The sequence below is a fragment of the Grammomys surdaster genome, unplaced genomic scaffold (assembly GCF_004785775.1).
Source record: "Grammomys surdaster isolate TR1022 unplaced genomic scaffold, NIH_TR_1.0 1036, whole genome shotgun sequence".
NCBI classification, from domain to species: domain Eukaryota; kingdom Metazoa; phylum Chordata; class Mammalia; order Rodentia; family Muridae; genus Grammomys; species Grammomys surdaster.
This window is the reverse complement of record NW_021605455.1, coordinates 50,679-65,764: the sequence shown is the minus strand read 5'-3', so window position 1 is coordinate 65,764 and position 15,086 is coordinate 50,679. Positions and strand designations below refer to the sequence as shown.

At 43.1% G+C, this 15,086-nt stretch overlaps 1 protein-coding gene across 1 annotated transcript in view; it reads right to left on the bottom strand.

Annotated features, from left to right (window-relative positions):
- Dym (dymeclin) overlaps positions 1-15,086 on the bottom strand; it is a 269,849-nt gene that overhangs the window by 221,108 nt on the left and 33,655 nt on the right. Inside the window, exons 3-5 of the mRNA XM_028783225.1 lie at positions 8,051-8,103; positions 5,700-5,793; positions 4,468-4,601 (exon numbers count right to left, since the gene is read on the bottom strand). Coding sequence (XP_028639058.1) covers positions 4,468-4,601; positions 5,700-5,793; positions 8,051-8,103 — 281 coding nt within the window. The remainder of the gene's footprint in view (positions 1-4,467; positions 4,602-5,699; positions 5,794-8,050; positions 8,104-15,086) is intronic.

The following is a 15,086-nucleotide window of genomic DNA, read 5'->3' as shown; positions in this document are numbered from 1 at the left end:
AGTCACGTTTCCATTGTTGGGTTGGTGTTTGTTTTTTTTGTTGTTTATTTGTTTACTTTTGCACTGCATACATATAAACAATCAAATTACACCATTAAACTTTGTTAAAATTCCTAAAACATCAATCCCTGGTATGCAATGCCAGGGCTACCTGCGCCAGTGTCTGGGAACTAGTTAAAGGAGAGAAAAGGGAGAGGTGAGACCCTGCTGACAAGGCAGCCAGAGCTCCTTGGCTAGAGGAAAAACAAGGCTAGTCCCATAGGGAAAACCTGCAATCCAGTAGAGAAGTCCCACAAGCAGACACTAGAGTCTAAGAGTTGTCATGGTCATGGTGTCTCTTCACAGCAACAGAACTTTAACTAAGACAGGAGTAACTCTTCCTCAGCCTTGATGTGATGGTATGCAGGAGTAAATCTTCCTCAGCTCAATGTGATGATGTGCGCCTGGTCTTACTAGAGCTTGATACGCACTGTTTGTTGGTGTCCCTGGGAGGCCTGCTGTTTTCTGAGGGGAGGTAAAAGGTTGGTGAATCTTGGGGAGAAGGGAAGTGGGAAGAAAGACTGGGAGGAGAGGAAAGTGTGGTCATGATGTAATATATGAGAGAAAAATTTTAAAAGAAAAGAAATGATTTAATTGGAGCTGGTTTACAGTTTCAGAGGTTGAGTCCATTATCAGCATGGTTGTGTACAGGCAGACTTGGAGCTGGAGAAGGAGCTGAGAGTTCTACAAGTTAATCCACAGGCAACAGGAGACTCTGTACCATACTGGGCCTAGCATGAGGAGATGAGACCTCAAAGCTGGCCCTCACAGTGACACGCTTGCTCCAACAAGGCCACACCTCCTAACAGTGCCAATTCCTATGGGCCAGAGAGAGTCAAACACCCGAGTCTGTGGGGGCCATTCTCATTCAACCACCACAGCTTCATGGAGCTTAACAGGGCAAAAAGCATGGGTCTCAAGGGTAATGCCTAAGACTTCTCATTACACTGAGGCCAAGAACAGGAAGGAAAGTGGGTGTGTTAGAGAGAACAGTTAAGGATTTTGAAGTCTGTTTCTACAAATATCCTGCCTTACATTATTTTTTCTTTCTTGGTTTACGCTGCTCTTTCCATGTTAGTTGCTCCTCTCTACCATCTGGTTCCATTTACCCACCACTGAGGCAAAGGCTAACTAAAAGCATGATGCACACAGGTAGGGCCTGTCCAGGATGGGTGGACAGTCTCCTCTGGAGGGCTCCTAGCTGCTTCACAGAGGACATCAAACATATTTGTTTTCTGTTTTGGTTCATTTGGTTTGGGGTCCACTAATCTCCTGCTGGGGGTTAAATTCAAATGCTTACATTCTATCAGCTGAGTCAGGACACCTCAGTCCTGAGCTCTCTGCCTGTGTCTTACAGGTTCCCAGGAAGCTCCTAGGTGAGCCTTGCTAGGTGGGCTGCACAGAATATTACACTGGGAGGGGTAGCCTCACAATTGGGCCTGAGGAGAGCCAGCCTGAGCACTTTTCTAGTATCCCCGAGGGCCTGCCTCTAAGACACCTGTCACTTCCAGTCCACAGCCTTCCCAGAGTTCCGGAACAAGACGCTTTCTTCTGGTGCTCTCCAAAGCAGTTAGCATTCAGCTAAGTTCTGTACTACTTGACTTTCCAACAGCTCTGAAATGCCAACATGATGGTTCCTCAGTGCTAGGGCTGTAGCTCTATACCACCAACCTATGCCCAGCTCATCCATGGTTCAAATTCTCAATGCCAACTAGAGTTTTGAGAGAAAGCAAAGATGAACATATGTATAACCTGCTGTGCTTGAGAGCAACCCTCATAAAAATAAGTAAAAGAAAAAAATCATCTTCAAATACATTTATGTTGAACTATTTCATGTTTTTCAAGGATCTGGTCTAGCCTAGGCTGAAAGTGCCACTTCAGCACCTGCAGAACTGCCATTGCTAGCCCTGGGTGGCAGTACCTACTCTTAACTACTGAGCCATTTCTCCAGCCCCCATTGGGGGACGTGGTCTTTTTCTTAACAAGTAGAACTGTGTTTTGAGTACTACTGATGTTAAAAGATGAAGATTAGTGTAGAAACATTAGAGTATGCAATCCTGAACAAAAGCCCTATTCATATCCCAGAACATATTTAAAACTATGGAAACACAGCATGTTTGTAAGATTCTAGACTGTGTTAACTGGGGAGAAGGAGGTCTATCCCTGTACTCAACTGTACTCCTAAACTGTTGGCAAACCCAGGCCTTCCTTCCTTATGCTGCTTTGTCAGGTATTTGACAGCAACAAGAGAAGGCACTAATGCAGAGAAATGGTACCAGGAGTGGGGCTGCTGCTGGGATAAGCTCAACCACATGGTCTGTGCTCTCAGACCTAGTTTTCAGGAAGGGAACTCTGGGCTCAAAAAGCTCTTAATTATGTAAGCCAAGTTCAGTGGTTTATTATTCTGGAGCTGCCAATGGACCACAGACCAGGCTCAAGAGGTTTCAGATAGGAACAGGGACTGAGTCAGGAAGTGGCCACAGGCCACTCAAGTCACATTCTGGCTAAGAATCTCAGCTTAGTTTTACCTGTGTCCTGGGAACATGATTGAGGGAAGGGGACTGGTGAGATATCTGTGCAGGTAAGGGTACCTGGTGCCAAGCATGATAAGTGGGGTTCAATTCCCTGGAACCACAAGATGGAAGAAAGAAAACCACTCCAGTAAGTTGTCCTTTGGTCTCCACATGCATGCCATGGCATGCTCACAAGCCTACACACATACACTAATAAATAAATGTGATTTTTTTAAAAAATGTTAAACACTAACACACCTCTAGTCTCAGCACACAGGAGCCCCACCTAGGGTGTTTGCCTTGCTTGGTTTTCGCATAACGTTGGTCCAGTCTTTCCTTGTTATGCTGCCATTCCCTGATGTTGGAATGGGAATGTTTATCATGTTCCAATATGTACTGGAACTAAGTAACTTGTTCTCATTCCCTAGGAGCTGACAGTTAAGGTCCTCCACTCAGTCTCTAAAGAAACTTGGACTTGTAGACAGTGCTGAAACTATTAAAGAGATGGAAACCTGAGGATGGATGAATGCACTTTGCACCATGACATGGCTTTATGTCTATGGAGAGAAGAGGTAGAAGTTTGTGGCTAAAAAGTTTTATATGTGAGGGCAGGCCAGACTGTTTTACAGGCAATGGCACTTGCCACAAAAACGTGATGACCTGAGTTAGGTTCCCAGACCCCACAGTGGAAAGAGAAGCCGACTCCTAAACGTTGTCCTCTGATCTTCACCTGCATGCCATGGTGAACACACACACACACAAACTAACGGGCAATGGAGATATGTCTCAGTGGTTAAGATCACTTCCAGGGAGCATGCAAGAGCTGGATCCAGGGCCACTACCCATTAGTAACAGACATACAGCTTGGTTTTCATGTGGGTCCTCTAACAATTGGAGCGGGGGCCATCTCTGACTCTGTTCCCTGCCACTGAACCCTTCCTTCCATATCTGGACTGCCTGGTGGGCCTCAGTGGGAGACCTACTGGGATCAGATATCCCAGGGTGGGGTAGTACCCAAGGGGGAACCCCTTTTTATGAGGAGAGGAGGGGAAGTGAGGAGGATGGATATGTAAGGGTAGGACTGCAGAGAGGACCTGGACATACATCATGACTCACAACCATCCTTAAACCAGTTCCAGGGCATTCAATGCCTTCTTCTGTCCTTCTCTGGCACCAGGTGAACACATGGTACACATACATACACAGATGCAAAACACTCATACACATAAAATAAATAAGTCTAAAAATGCAACAATAATAAGTATTAAGTGATATGTTTGTTGGGTTCATAAGGAGCAGACTTTGTGATGCTTACACTGTTTGTCAACGTGACCGGATCTCCAATCACCAAAGAGACAGACCTCTGAGCATGCCTGTGACACAGCTTCCAGATTAGGTACCAGACCAAAATCAAAGGCAAAGGCAGACGAGCACCAGGATTCCATTCTCTCGGCTTCCTTACTGTAGATGCAAGGTGACAGCTGCCTCATGCTTCTGCTGCCACCACGCCCTACCATGATGCAATGCACCCTCAAACTCCAGGCAAAATAAACCCTTTCTTCCCTGTTCTGTTGGTTACAGCAACAAAACAAGTCATCCATAAAGACGTCAAAAGACACCTTTTCCTATTGGCTGTTTTAAGCAAATAGACGGTGTTGCAGGAAGCCTGGAGTTTTCAAAGTTGATGCTTCTTAAATGCAGTGTGTGTATGGTGGGCAGGTGTGAGCACAGGAGCCACAGTGCACATGTGCAGGTCAAAGGATACACAGGATGCACAGGATGACATGGTGTGATGGGCTCTTTCCTTCCACTTTTACATGGGGCTGCCAGGCTTGCACTGTTGGGAGGCGGTGCCCTTCCCCACTAAGGCAGATTCTACTTTAATCCTAAGATCTGCTGCTGACCTATTACTTACTGTAACTGCCAGGGGACTTGTCTTCATACGTAAAGTGAAGCTGCAGCTCCTCCTCAGACAGCTCGCAGATGAACACTTTCAGCAAGCAGCAAATAATAAACAAAGCATTGTGCGTCTGCCAAATGAAGATGTGGCTGGAAAGGAAAGACCAGAATTCACTATTGAATCATAAACAAGGCTGGCTTGTTTCTAGTCCGTGTGTCTTCATAATTTGAGGATGGCTCTGCACAGCCTGCTTACATGGGAGTGTCTGTATCTTATAGTTACACTGAGTCAGTGGCAGCTACTGTATTTTCCCTCAGATCACACTCTACTAAGTGAAATCTACTGGATTAAAACGGTTACTGGCACCTATGGGTCTAACTGTTTTGTCCGTAGGTTTATAACTGTCTCATGTGAAAGCAAAGAGAGCTAAAACTGTGGTAGCAGAAAGAGAAGATATACAAGTGCACAGTGGAACCAACAGGAGGCATCTGTGGCAGCACAATACAGTGCCTGCTATTTGTATTAATGACAGCAAATTTTTAACTGGATTTGGTATATTTCTTTATAAGCAGAGCCAATAAACAATCTTAAAGATACTATCTATCTAAAAACAGTTTTATAAGACCCAGCACAGTGGCTCCTGCCTGTTATCCCAGCACTTGGAAGCTTAAAGCACTAGAGTACCTGGTCCAGCCTAGGCTACTAACAAAATCAATGTTCTAGTCATAAGCAATCAGACATCCCCAGATCCAATACTTAAGGCATTAAGAGTTGTAGATGTGGAATAAGATAACACCAGTCTAAGTCGCTATTGAAACTAGCTTAGTAATCACGAGGAATGAAGTGGTTAACAGGAGGAAACACCTTTTATGACAAAAACCACATCGTGACAACAGAGGGTAATGGAAGGATGAACACAAGCAAATAAATGTCACCATAAAACCCACTTTATGTGCTACCGAAAACAAATTAATGATTCATTTAAAAACTGAATTAATTATAATTGCTAATCATAAAGAATATAATTTTAATAACTAACCAAGTGCTGGAATCAAACAAATTACTGAATCTCACAACAACAATTTAAGACCCTAAAATAAAAACTTCTCTTCTACTTTTTTTCTCTTACTAAAGAGTATGATTTCTCCACAGGGGTTTTCAAAAGACCATAGCCTATTTCCTCCACCGAATACAAACTCTTCCTCATAGTGACAAGCATGCCACGGTGACGCTGGACAGCAACTTACTTCTGACACTCCGCCGAAAGCCTGAGCTCTCTGGTTCTAGAAAGGAAGACCTTAGTTAGCGCAGCAAGATTTCCTGTTCGAGGGTTGTTTTCAACTGCAAGAGACAAGAACGGCATTTAACTAGTTAATATTGAGCATATCATACCACTTATAAATGTCACACTGAAATTGCTGACTGATCACTCTTACAGATGAGTTCACATCTAATTCTGAAAATACACAGTAAGAGAAAAATGCTGCTCTTATCTGTGCTGGATAACTTTATGTCAACTTGACACAAGCTAGAGGCATCTGAGAGGAGGAAACCTCAATTAAGAAAATGCCTCCATAAGATGGGGCCTTATGCAGGCCTGTAGGACATTTTTTTTAATTAGTGATCAATGAGGGAGGGTTTAGCCCATTGTGGGTGATTTCATCCCAGGACTGGAAGTCCTGGTTCTATGATAAAGCAGGCTGAGCAAGCCATGATGAGTAAGTCAGGAAGCAGCACCCTTCATAGCCTACATATCAGCTCCTGCCTCCAGGTCCTGCCCTGCTTGAGTTTCTGTCCTGATTTCCTTTGATGAGCATTATTATGCAGGCAGAAGCTAAATAAACCCTTCCCTCTCCAACTTGCTTTTGGTCATGGTGTTTTATCACAGCAAAAGATCAGTGACTAACAGATAGTTGTAATTACAAATATCCAATTTTTACTTACAAAGTAAACAGGAAGTGCAACCTCAAGTGAGGTAAGCACCAATATTACTGTAATTTTTTATATTCTTTTTAAATTTTAAAATGTATTGCTTTATTTTATGTATGAATGTTTAGCCTGCACATATATCTTTGCAACATGTGCATACTGAGAAGACCAGAAGCGGACATAGGATCATCTGTAACTGAAATTATAGACCATTGTGAGCTGCCATGTGGGTGCTAGGAATTCAACTCGGGTCCTCTAGAAGAACAGCTAGTACTCATAACCACTGACCCATTCTCCAGTTCAGTTTTTCATATTTTTGTCTATAGGTTGTTACTTTCTCAAGAACAGATCCATATCTACTGGCTCAAATTCTTAGCTATTAAATAATTATTGGAAATAACGAATTAGACATAAAAAAATCCATAAAACATATTATACATCATAGAAAGTCTCTGAAGCACAAAAACTAAGAATTCGACAGAAAAAAGACACTGTTTAGTCCAAAATTTACTTTTACTGCTGAAGAAAGCTCACAAGGTTTACATGTTGGGTGCAAAGTTCAAACCTTGGCAGCCACTAGGGCACAGTCACTTTCTTGGCCAATGTAAACATAGATTCATAGACATTGTTGAACCAGAAATGCAAACACTGAAAGGACACTGGCCTGAGCTATCAGAATTCATTTTCATTCAGAACTGAGAATTGTGTATCTACGTGAGCTTCTTGACATGTGTCGAAGAGTGTCAAAGATGGAGTTCTTCAGAATATACTTTTAAAAAGTACTGCAAGTCTGCTGCGGTGGTTTGAAAAGGTTTGACCCCCATAGATTCATGTGTTTAAGTGCTTGCCCACAGGGAGCGGCACTAGTAAGAAGTGTGGCCTTGTTGGAGTAGGTGTGGCTTGTTGGAGGATGTAAGTCACACAGGCGGGCATTGAGGTCTCCTATGCTCAAGCGCCACCCAGTATGGACTCAGAGCTTCCTCCTGGCTGCCAGACAGCCTCCTGCTCTTGCCTGTGGATCAATCTGTAGAACTCTCAGACCCTCCTGCACCATGCCTGCCTGGATGCTGCCATGCTCCTGTCTTGAAGATAATGGACTAAACCTCTAAAACTGTAAGCCAGTCCCAATTAAATGTTGTCCCTTATAAGGGACCTTGCCTTGGTCATGTGGTCTCTTCACAGCAATAAAACCCTAACTAAGACATCTGTAAATACATACATACAGTAAGAGAATATACAAGGGAAGCCAGGTATAGGTTCTGAAACCCCAGGAGGGTCCACTAATACCACTACAAATAGAGACAAGGCACACTGACAAAACTGTACAATGCATCAATGAGTCCATGAAACAAATTACTATCATCACCATCATAATCAAGAATGCTACTGCATTAATTCAACTCATACTATACCATTAAATTGCCAGCCGGTGGTGGCGTACGCCTTTAATCCCAGCACTTGGGAGGCAGAGGCAGGCCGATTTCTGAGTTCGAGGCCAGCCTGGTCTACAGAGTGAGTTCCAGGACAGCCAGGACTACACAGAGAAACCCTGTCTCGAAACAAAAAAACAAAACAAACAAACAAACAAAAACAAACAAAAAAACTATACCATTAAATTTTAACAGAAAAATTTAAAAACTTCCTGTTTTTCTCTCCCTTCCCACCTTACCCAAAGACTTGCAAACTGAAATGGTTGCCTCTTCCAACAGCTTCAACTCAGTACTGTAAAGACAAAAGACATAAAAAGTAATTTAGAATGCAACACTAAATATGTATACACTAACAGAATGCATCTATTGGAAACATAAATCAAAACAAGAATACAGTTAACAAGGAAGAAATAAAATTAGCAATATAAAACAAAGCCACACAGCCTGGGCTACAGTGTAGATCCTGTCTCAATTCAATTTTCAGTGTAGTTAGGAAATTTACTCTAATTGACAAGAGAGCAGAGAGAAGAACCTGGGGAGCCCTATCTTGCAGGACCTGGGAAGCGTAATCCATAACAGAACAAGGCACTGACTGATCACGCCCATATTGACAGAAGTGGTGTCACGCTCAGCAGACATGTGAAGTACGGATCTCAATACTGTTGAATAGCTGAGCAAAAGGCAGGAATGGTGTTGAGTACCTGTTATAACCAGCATTCAGACAGGAAGACTACCATGAGTTCAAGGCCAACCTGGACTACATGAGCTCAACAGGGAACTTAAGAACAGCCTGGGCTACATTGTACACCCTGTCTCAAACAACAACAAGAAAATTACAACGAACAGAAAGTGAAGAAACAGGCAAGAAAAGAAAGACTACACATATAAACTTCACTGGTTCTGAGACACAGAAAAACATAAAGGCATGGTGATACACACCTTAAATACCAAGCTCTGGGAGGCAGAGGCGGGGGAGCTCTGTGAGTCTGAGGCCAGCCTGGCCTACAAAACCAGATCCAGGCCAGCCAGAGCTACATAGTAAGACCTCATATGCCCTCCCCCCCAAAAAAAAACAAAACAAAATAACAAACAAAACACAGTAGTGAAAGGTTGTTTGTTTGTAAACTCTGTAACTCAAAAGTAAAAGGAACTCCAAAACATCCAATTTAAAAATGGGCAAAGGGGGGCTGGAGAGATGGCTCAGTGGTTAAGAGCACTGACTGCTCTTCCAGAGGTCCTGAGTTCAAATCCCAGCAACCACATGGTGGCTCACAACCATCTGTAATGAGATTTGATGCCCTCTTCTGGTGTGTCTGAAGACAGCTACAGTGTACTCATAAGTAAAATAAATAAATCTTAAAAAAAAAATAAAAAATAAAAATGGGCAAAGGAAAAGGCTGGGCAGTGATGGCAGCACTGTAAATTCTGGAACCTTTGTAAATTTGAGGCCAACCTGGTCTGCATAGAGAACTCCAGGACAGCCGGGACTATGTAGAGACAGCTCAACAAACCAGGAGTTGGGGCAGAGAAAGAGAAATGGGTCCAAGGTTAAGAGCACCAGCTGCTCTTACAAAAAACTTGGGTTTGGTTCCCAGCACCCTCATGTAGGTTCACAGCCATCTATAACTGCAGTTCCAGGGAATCTGACACCCGCTCTGACCATCGCAGGCACCAGGCACACATGCACACATGTAGGCAAAACTCTCCCATACTGAAATCTTTTGTTTACTCATTTGTTTTGAAACAGGGTCTCTCATCACGGTCTTCAGAGATCAGCTGATCTCTGCATCCCTAGTGCTGGGATTAAAAGTGAGCACAACCACGCCCAAGGTTTTTTTTTCTTATTGGGAAGGCAGCGGCTAGTGCCTGACACGTGCCTTTAATCCTACCTAGCACTTGGGAGACTGGCAGAGTTCTGTGAGTTCAAGGCCAGCTTATCTATAGTTCCTGGACAATCAAGGTGGCATGGTAAATAAGACCTTAATCAAATTAGAAATGGGAATTCAGAGACATGGGAGGCAGGCACAGGGGCTAAGCCATGTTTGGGACATGGAGGCCAATCAACACAGGTCATCTGCACAAGCTGTAAATTAGTGATCTTAACCATCTCTCTGAGGGCAGACGACCCCCGTGGCCAGATGGACAATCCTCCTAGAGCTGATGTTACCCATGGCTGTGAACTAAAGTGGGTGCTGGGGGTCACTCTCAGGGCCTCTAGAGGAACAGGAAGTGTTCTTAATGGCTGAGCCATCTCTCCAGCACCAAGAATGTATCCTTTGAAGCAGTTTAATTTCCTTCTCAGAATGATCCCACCTCCTTGGAAAGCTGCTCTCTGTGGCTCACCAGGCAGCTAGCACCAGCCTTTCTGAAGTGAGGCCCATGGAGCCTTTCTCTCCTCACCCACAGCTAGTTCAACTCCCACCTCAGCAATCACTTCTGGCAAAAGCATCCTCAGCGCCCACATTTATGTTCCATGAAAGCAGAGCAAGTGTAACAAAATAATTTTATGGCTGGGGTCACCATGACGTGAAGAACTATATTAGAGGGTCGCAGCGTAGAAAGGTTGGGAGCCGCTGCTGTACAGGAACTCAGCCAGGCACATTTACTGCCGCAATAGAGAAACTATCTCTCCTCTCATCCGTCCACTTTCCAGCTTCCTACACTTCTCAGGCATTTAAGAATAACGTGCTTTGCCAACCGCTTGCCTTGGAGTCCCAGTGGGGTAGAAAGCAGCTAAGCTGGCTGGCCACGGTTGCAGCATTACAGGCACCCAGCGCTTTTAAACAGATGAGCTCAGATGTTCTGGCAAGAGACAGTGAACAAATCATTTCAAGTAAATACAAGTAGAATGGTACTGCAAAAACATGCCAATATTTCCAAGACAATCACAGTCAGAAACCAAATGTTTCTTAGGACAGACCTGGGGCACTGGAAATATGCCAGCAAATACTAATTCCCATCAAATAAAGGATGCCACACAGAATACTTCAAACTCACTCACTACAGCAGGACATTAAAAGATTAAAATTCATAATCGCATAATCAAACCTTTACCCCCAAACTAAACTCTATTAAACCACCACCAGGGTCCTGAAGCCATCTTTGTCTGAGGCACATCGGGCACCTTCTTGGATCACAGCCACTGTCAGTCTCTGACAGCAAGAGTTACAAAAAGGAACAGTCACAAAGAAGACAATCTTGTTATTTCCGGTGCCATCTCAACACATAGCAAAACTGAAGAGACTGGAGGATGATGACAGAAAGTACTCCCTGTCCGTCCCCCCCAACTCTCCTTACAGGGTTCTGACACTCTGGCCTCCACAGGTACCAGGCACACAGGTGGTGCACATACATATATGTGGCACACATATATGCATGCAGGCAAACCACTCATATCCATAAAATAAAAATACACTTGAAAGTACCTTTTAAAAACAAGAAAAATGTATCATGCATATAACATGTTATAAAAATTATATCGAGCTGGGCAGTGGGGGCATATACCTTTAATCCCAGCACTCTATAGAGCCAGAGGCAGGCAAATCTCTAAATTCTAGACCAGCCTGATCTACAGAGTGAGTTTCAGGACAGCCAAGGTTACTCGGTGAAACACTGTCCCAAAAAACAAAAACGAAATATATCTAGGTCATAATTACAATTGCACAAAACAATGTGAGTAATTAGGAATTATACCAATTTAAACATGACAAGGAAAATGGCAAGCTGACCTGTGACTGACCACTATGGAACCATCAGGCCCAGTGGATTCAGAAAGCAAACCTCTAAAGTACATAAGTTCTTTCACTCAGGGGTTCTAGTAATTTAGACTGGCTGCACTTTACTTTTTAGACACACCAGTCTCATACGCAACAGTAAAAGATGAAGATTTCATAGTTCAAACATTTTAGAGAAAACAGACATGCCAAAAGCTGTTGGGGGAAATTACAAGAGAATTTGTTAAACAAACCACAATTATGAGGTTTACAAACCAAATGATAAAAATGTCTTTGTCCCTCTCACTGAAAATTGTCACAGAATTTCTTCAAAATTGACACTTTATACTAATGTCATTTTTAGCCTACAAGTGTACCTATTCTAACAAATATGCAATCTTTGTCAGTTTAAGGCAAGTGCTAAGTAAATCAACAAGTGGCCATTCAGAAAACCACAGAGGCATTTCTGAAGACTCTCCCCTTATGTCAGCAAAGAGGGAATTACAGAAATCATTCACCAAACTAACAAGAATTAGCCCACTCAGTGGTTAAACTGCAGGAAGGTTCATTTAAAAAAAAATTCATAATAAAATTTTAAAGGATAAAATTGCATTTAAATTTATTGCAGAAAATTTTAATACAACAGGCAGAACCAAAAAAGGTGTATTCGCGTAGCTCACAGACAATCTATATGCTGTCATTCAACAGCCAACATCAAAGGCCTGGAACCATTGCACTGTCAAAACTTCAGCAACCGCCATACTGGGTAAGACTGCATTTATTTTCTCAGGAAAACAGGAGGAATTAATGACTTTAAAATTCAGATCTCACACGCCTTTAATCCCAGAACTTGGGAGGCAGAGGCAGGAGGATTTCTGAGTTCGAGGCCAGCCTGGTCTACAGAGTGAGTTCCAGGACAGCCAGGGCTACACAGAGAAACCCTGTCTCGAAAAACCAAAAAAATAAATAAGTAAATAAAAATAAAATTCAGATCTCAATGCTGCTGCGAAAGCAATCGAGGGAGCAACGATTCCCGTCCCGGCCCTGTCCTTCAGCACTGTGACGATGCTTATTGTTCCCATTTAAGCATTTCACTTGTTTCTTTCAGTCAGATACTCCTGAGCTAATTCGTGGCAAATCTCTTTTCTGTTTCCCAAGTGAGGAAACACGTTTAAAATTAGAATCACTCGGCCTAGCCAGAGAAGACACACTCCCTTCCAGCAAGGTGAAAACACTAGACGAGCCACCTTTCCCTTGCAGGCAAGCCTGCCAACAGTAACATGCAAGCACAGAGTGTCTGTGGGTGAGGTGTGAGCACAGCTTCACAAGTGTCAACTGTGAATCGGTAACCTCATGATCCTTTTCTTGAAGGCACGGGCTCATTTTACAGGATGGCTCTCTGGTCCTCGTTTAAAGCTCAGTTTGATGAGTCCATGCATCCAAGAGGAGATAGTGGCACATGGCCATCAATATAATTCATCTCTGGGGATACACACACACACACACACACTCACACATAGACACACACACACACACAGGGTTACATTTGGCCCTTACCAGCTACTCACTGTATATGTACAGCGTCCCAGGGCTCAGTGCTAACAGACATGAGAACAGTAACAGATGTGAAAACTAACTGGAAAGAGAGATGACAATCAGTCTAGCACTTGAGGATGAGGAAGACTTCATAAGTAACTAATAAATTGACAATGTCTACATTAGCAAGGCCTCTTAGCAGAATATTCTTATTTGTTATAATACAAGGACAATCCTTGAAAGAAAGAGTATGAAGTGGTTGATTGGGACTCAACAATGCTAAGAAGGAATGGAGCCTCTTTGTGTATAACAAAGTGAAGTTTTGAGCCAATCATGCATGGCACCCATTACACGACTCCATAGTATAGGATGCCTAGTGCAGGCAAACTCCTAGAGAGCAGCAGAGGTTCCCTGGAAGGAGCACGGAGGGAGGGCGGTGCTGTCTAAGGGCAAGGCACTTCCATTTCACATGCAAGAAAGGGACTAGAAATGGAGCCTGGGGCAGTTATACAAGTACACTGATTCAAAACAATTACACAACAGTAATACAACATCAGGTTTTTGGTTTTTTTTTGTTTTTTTTTTTTCTTTTTTTTTGGTTTTTGGGTTTTTTTTGTGACAGGGTTTCTCTGAATAGTCCTGGCTGTCCTGGAACTCACTCTGTAGACCAGGCTAGCCTCGAACTCAGAAATCCTCCTGCCTCTGCCTCCCAAGTGCTGGGATTAAAGGCGTGTGCCACCACCGCCCAGCTTTTTTTTTAACATCAGGTTTTTGTTAAAAAAAAAAAAATGGAAAGTGGTATGTGGTATTTGTAAATAGACATGACTATTTTAACTTTTGTTTCTGTATTTTATAACTTTTCTATAATTAAAGATTACTTAAATATTTTTAAAACTTACTGGTAAAATCAGTCTTAAAGAAGTTATCACTCACACAATGAGAAATGCATAAAAACCTGGCTATAAGCAAATTTACCATACTTCTATTTTTATTAATGAATAATGAAAAGCCAGTGATGTGGTCAACATTAAATAATGTAAGGCTATTGATTAGGCAGGCCAACCACTGAGAAGGGAAAGACTCTAAGGGGGCAGTGTAAAGAACGTGATAAAAGCATTGGAATGGACAGGAAAAGCACACACAGCCCATGAACCCTGATTTGTCTCGACCGCTATTAAACATTTTCCCTTTCTTAGGTTCCCCCACTGTATCTGAGGGTTTAGACCTGAGCGTGCCTCCTGTCATTAGTCAGAGCTGCCGTTCTGCCTTATCTCAGCACCATCTAGTGCTCAGTGTGTAGAATAGTTCTCATGATGCAGTAACGGCTTCCTTCCTTCAGGACAGCGGCTGTTTGGAAGGCACCTGGCAGTAGCAGACACCCACAGTCTGGCAGGGTCTGTGCTCATGTTCTAAACAGTTCAACAACTAATTCCCAACAGGTATGAAGGCGCAATCCTGTGATCCAACACTTGGGAAGCTAAAGCAGGGGGAATCGAGAGTTTCAGGCCAGCTTGGGCTACATAGCAAGACCCTTTGTTTAAGAAAGAAAAGAAAGAAGGAAGAAGGAAGGAGGAAGGTAGGGAAGAGGTAAGAGAAGAGTGGAGGGAAGGAAGTCAGTCAGTCAGTCTTATGGCTTCCAACTGAAAAAAAGTGTGCATTAGAAAACTAGTTTGGGCTGGGCGGTGGTGGCGCATGCCTTTAATCCCAGCACTTGGGAGGCAGAGGCAGGAGGATTTCTGAGTTCGAAGCTAGCCTGGTCTACAGAGTGAATTCCAGGACAGCCAGGGCTACACAGAGAAACTACACAGAGAAACCCTGTCTCGAAAAACCAAAACAAAAAAAAAAAACAAAAAAAAAAAGGAAACTAGTTTGATTTATGTTCATTCTTCAGTTTACAATTGTAAGACCATCCTCGCTATTCTGACCTAATATTAACAACTTCCTTGAAGAAAAGGAGAGTGTGACCTCCTTATTTTATGGCAGTGTTCTCATCCTGGGGGTCCAATGACCCTTTCACAGGGGTCAC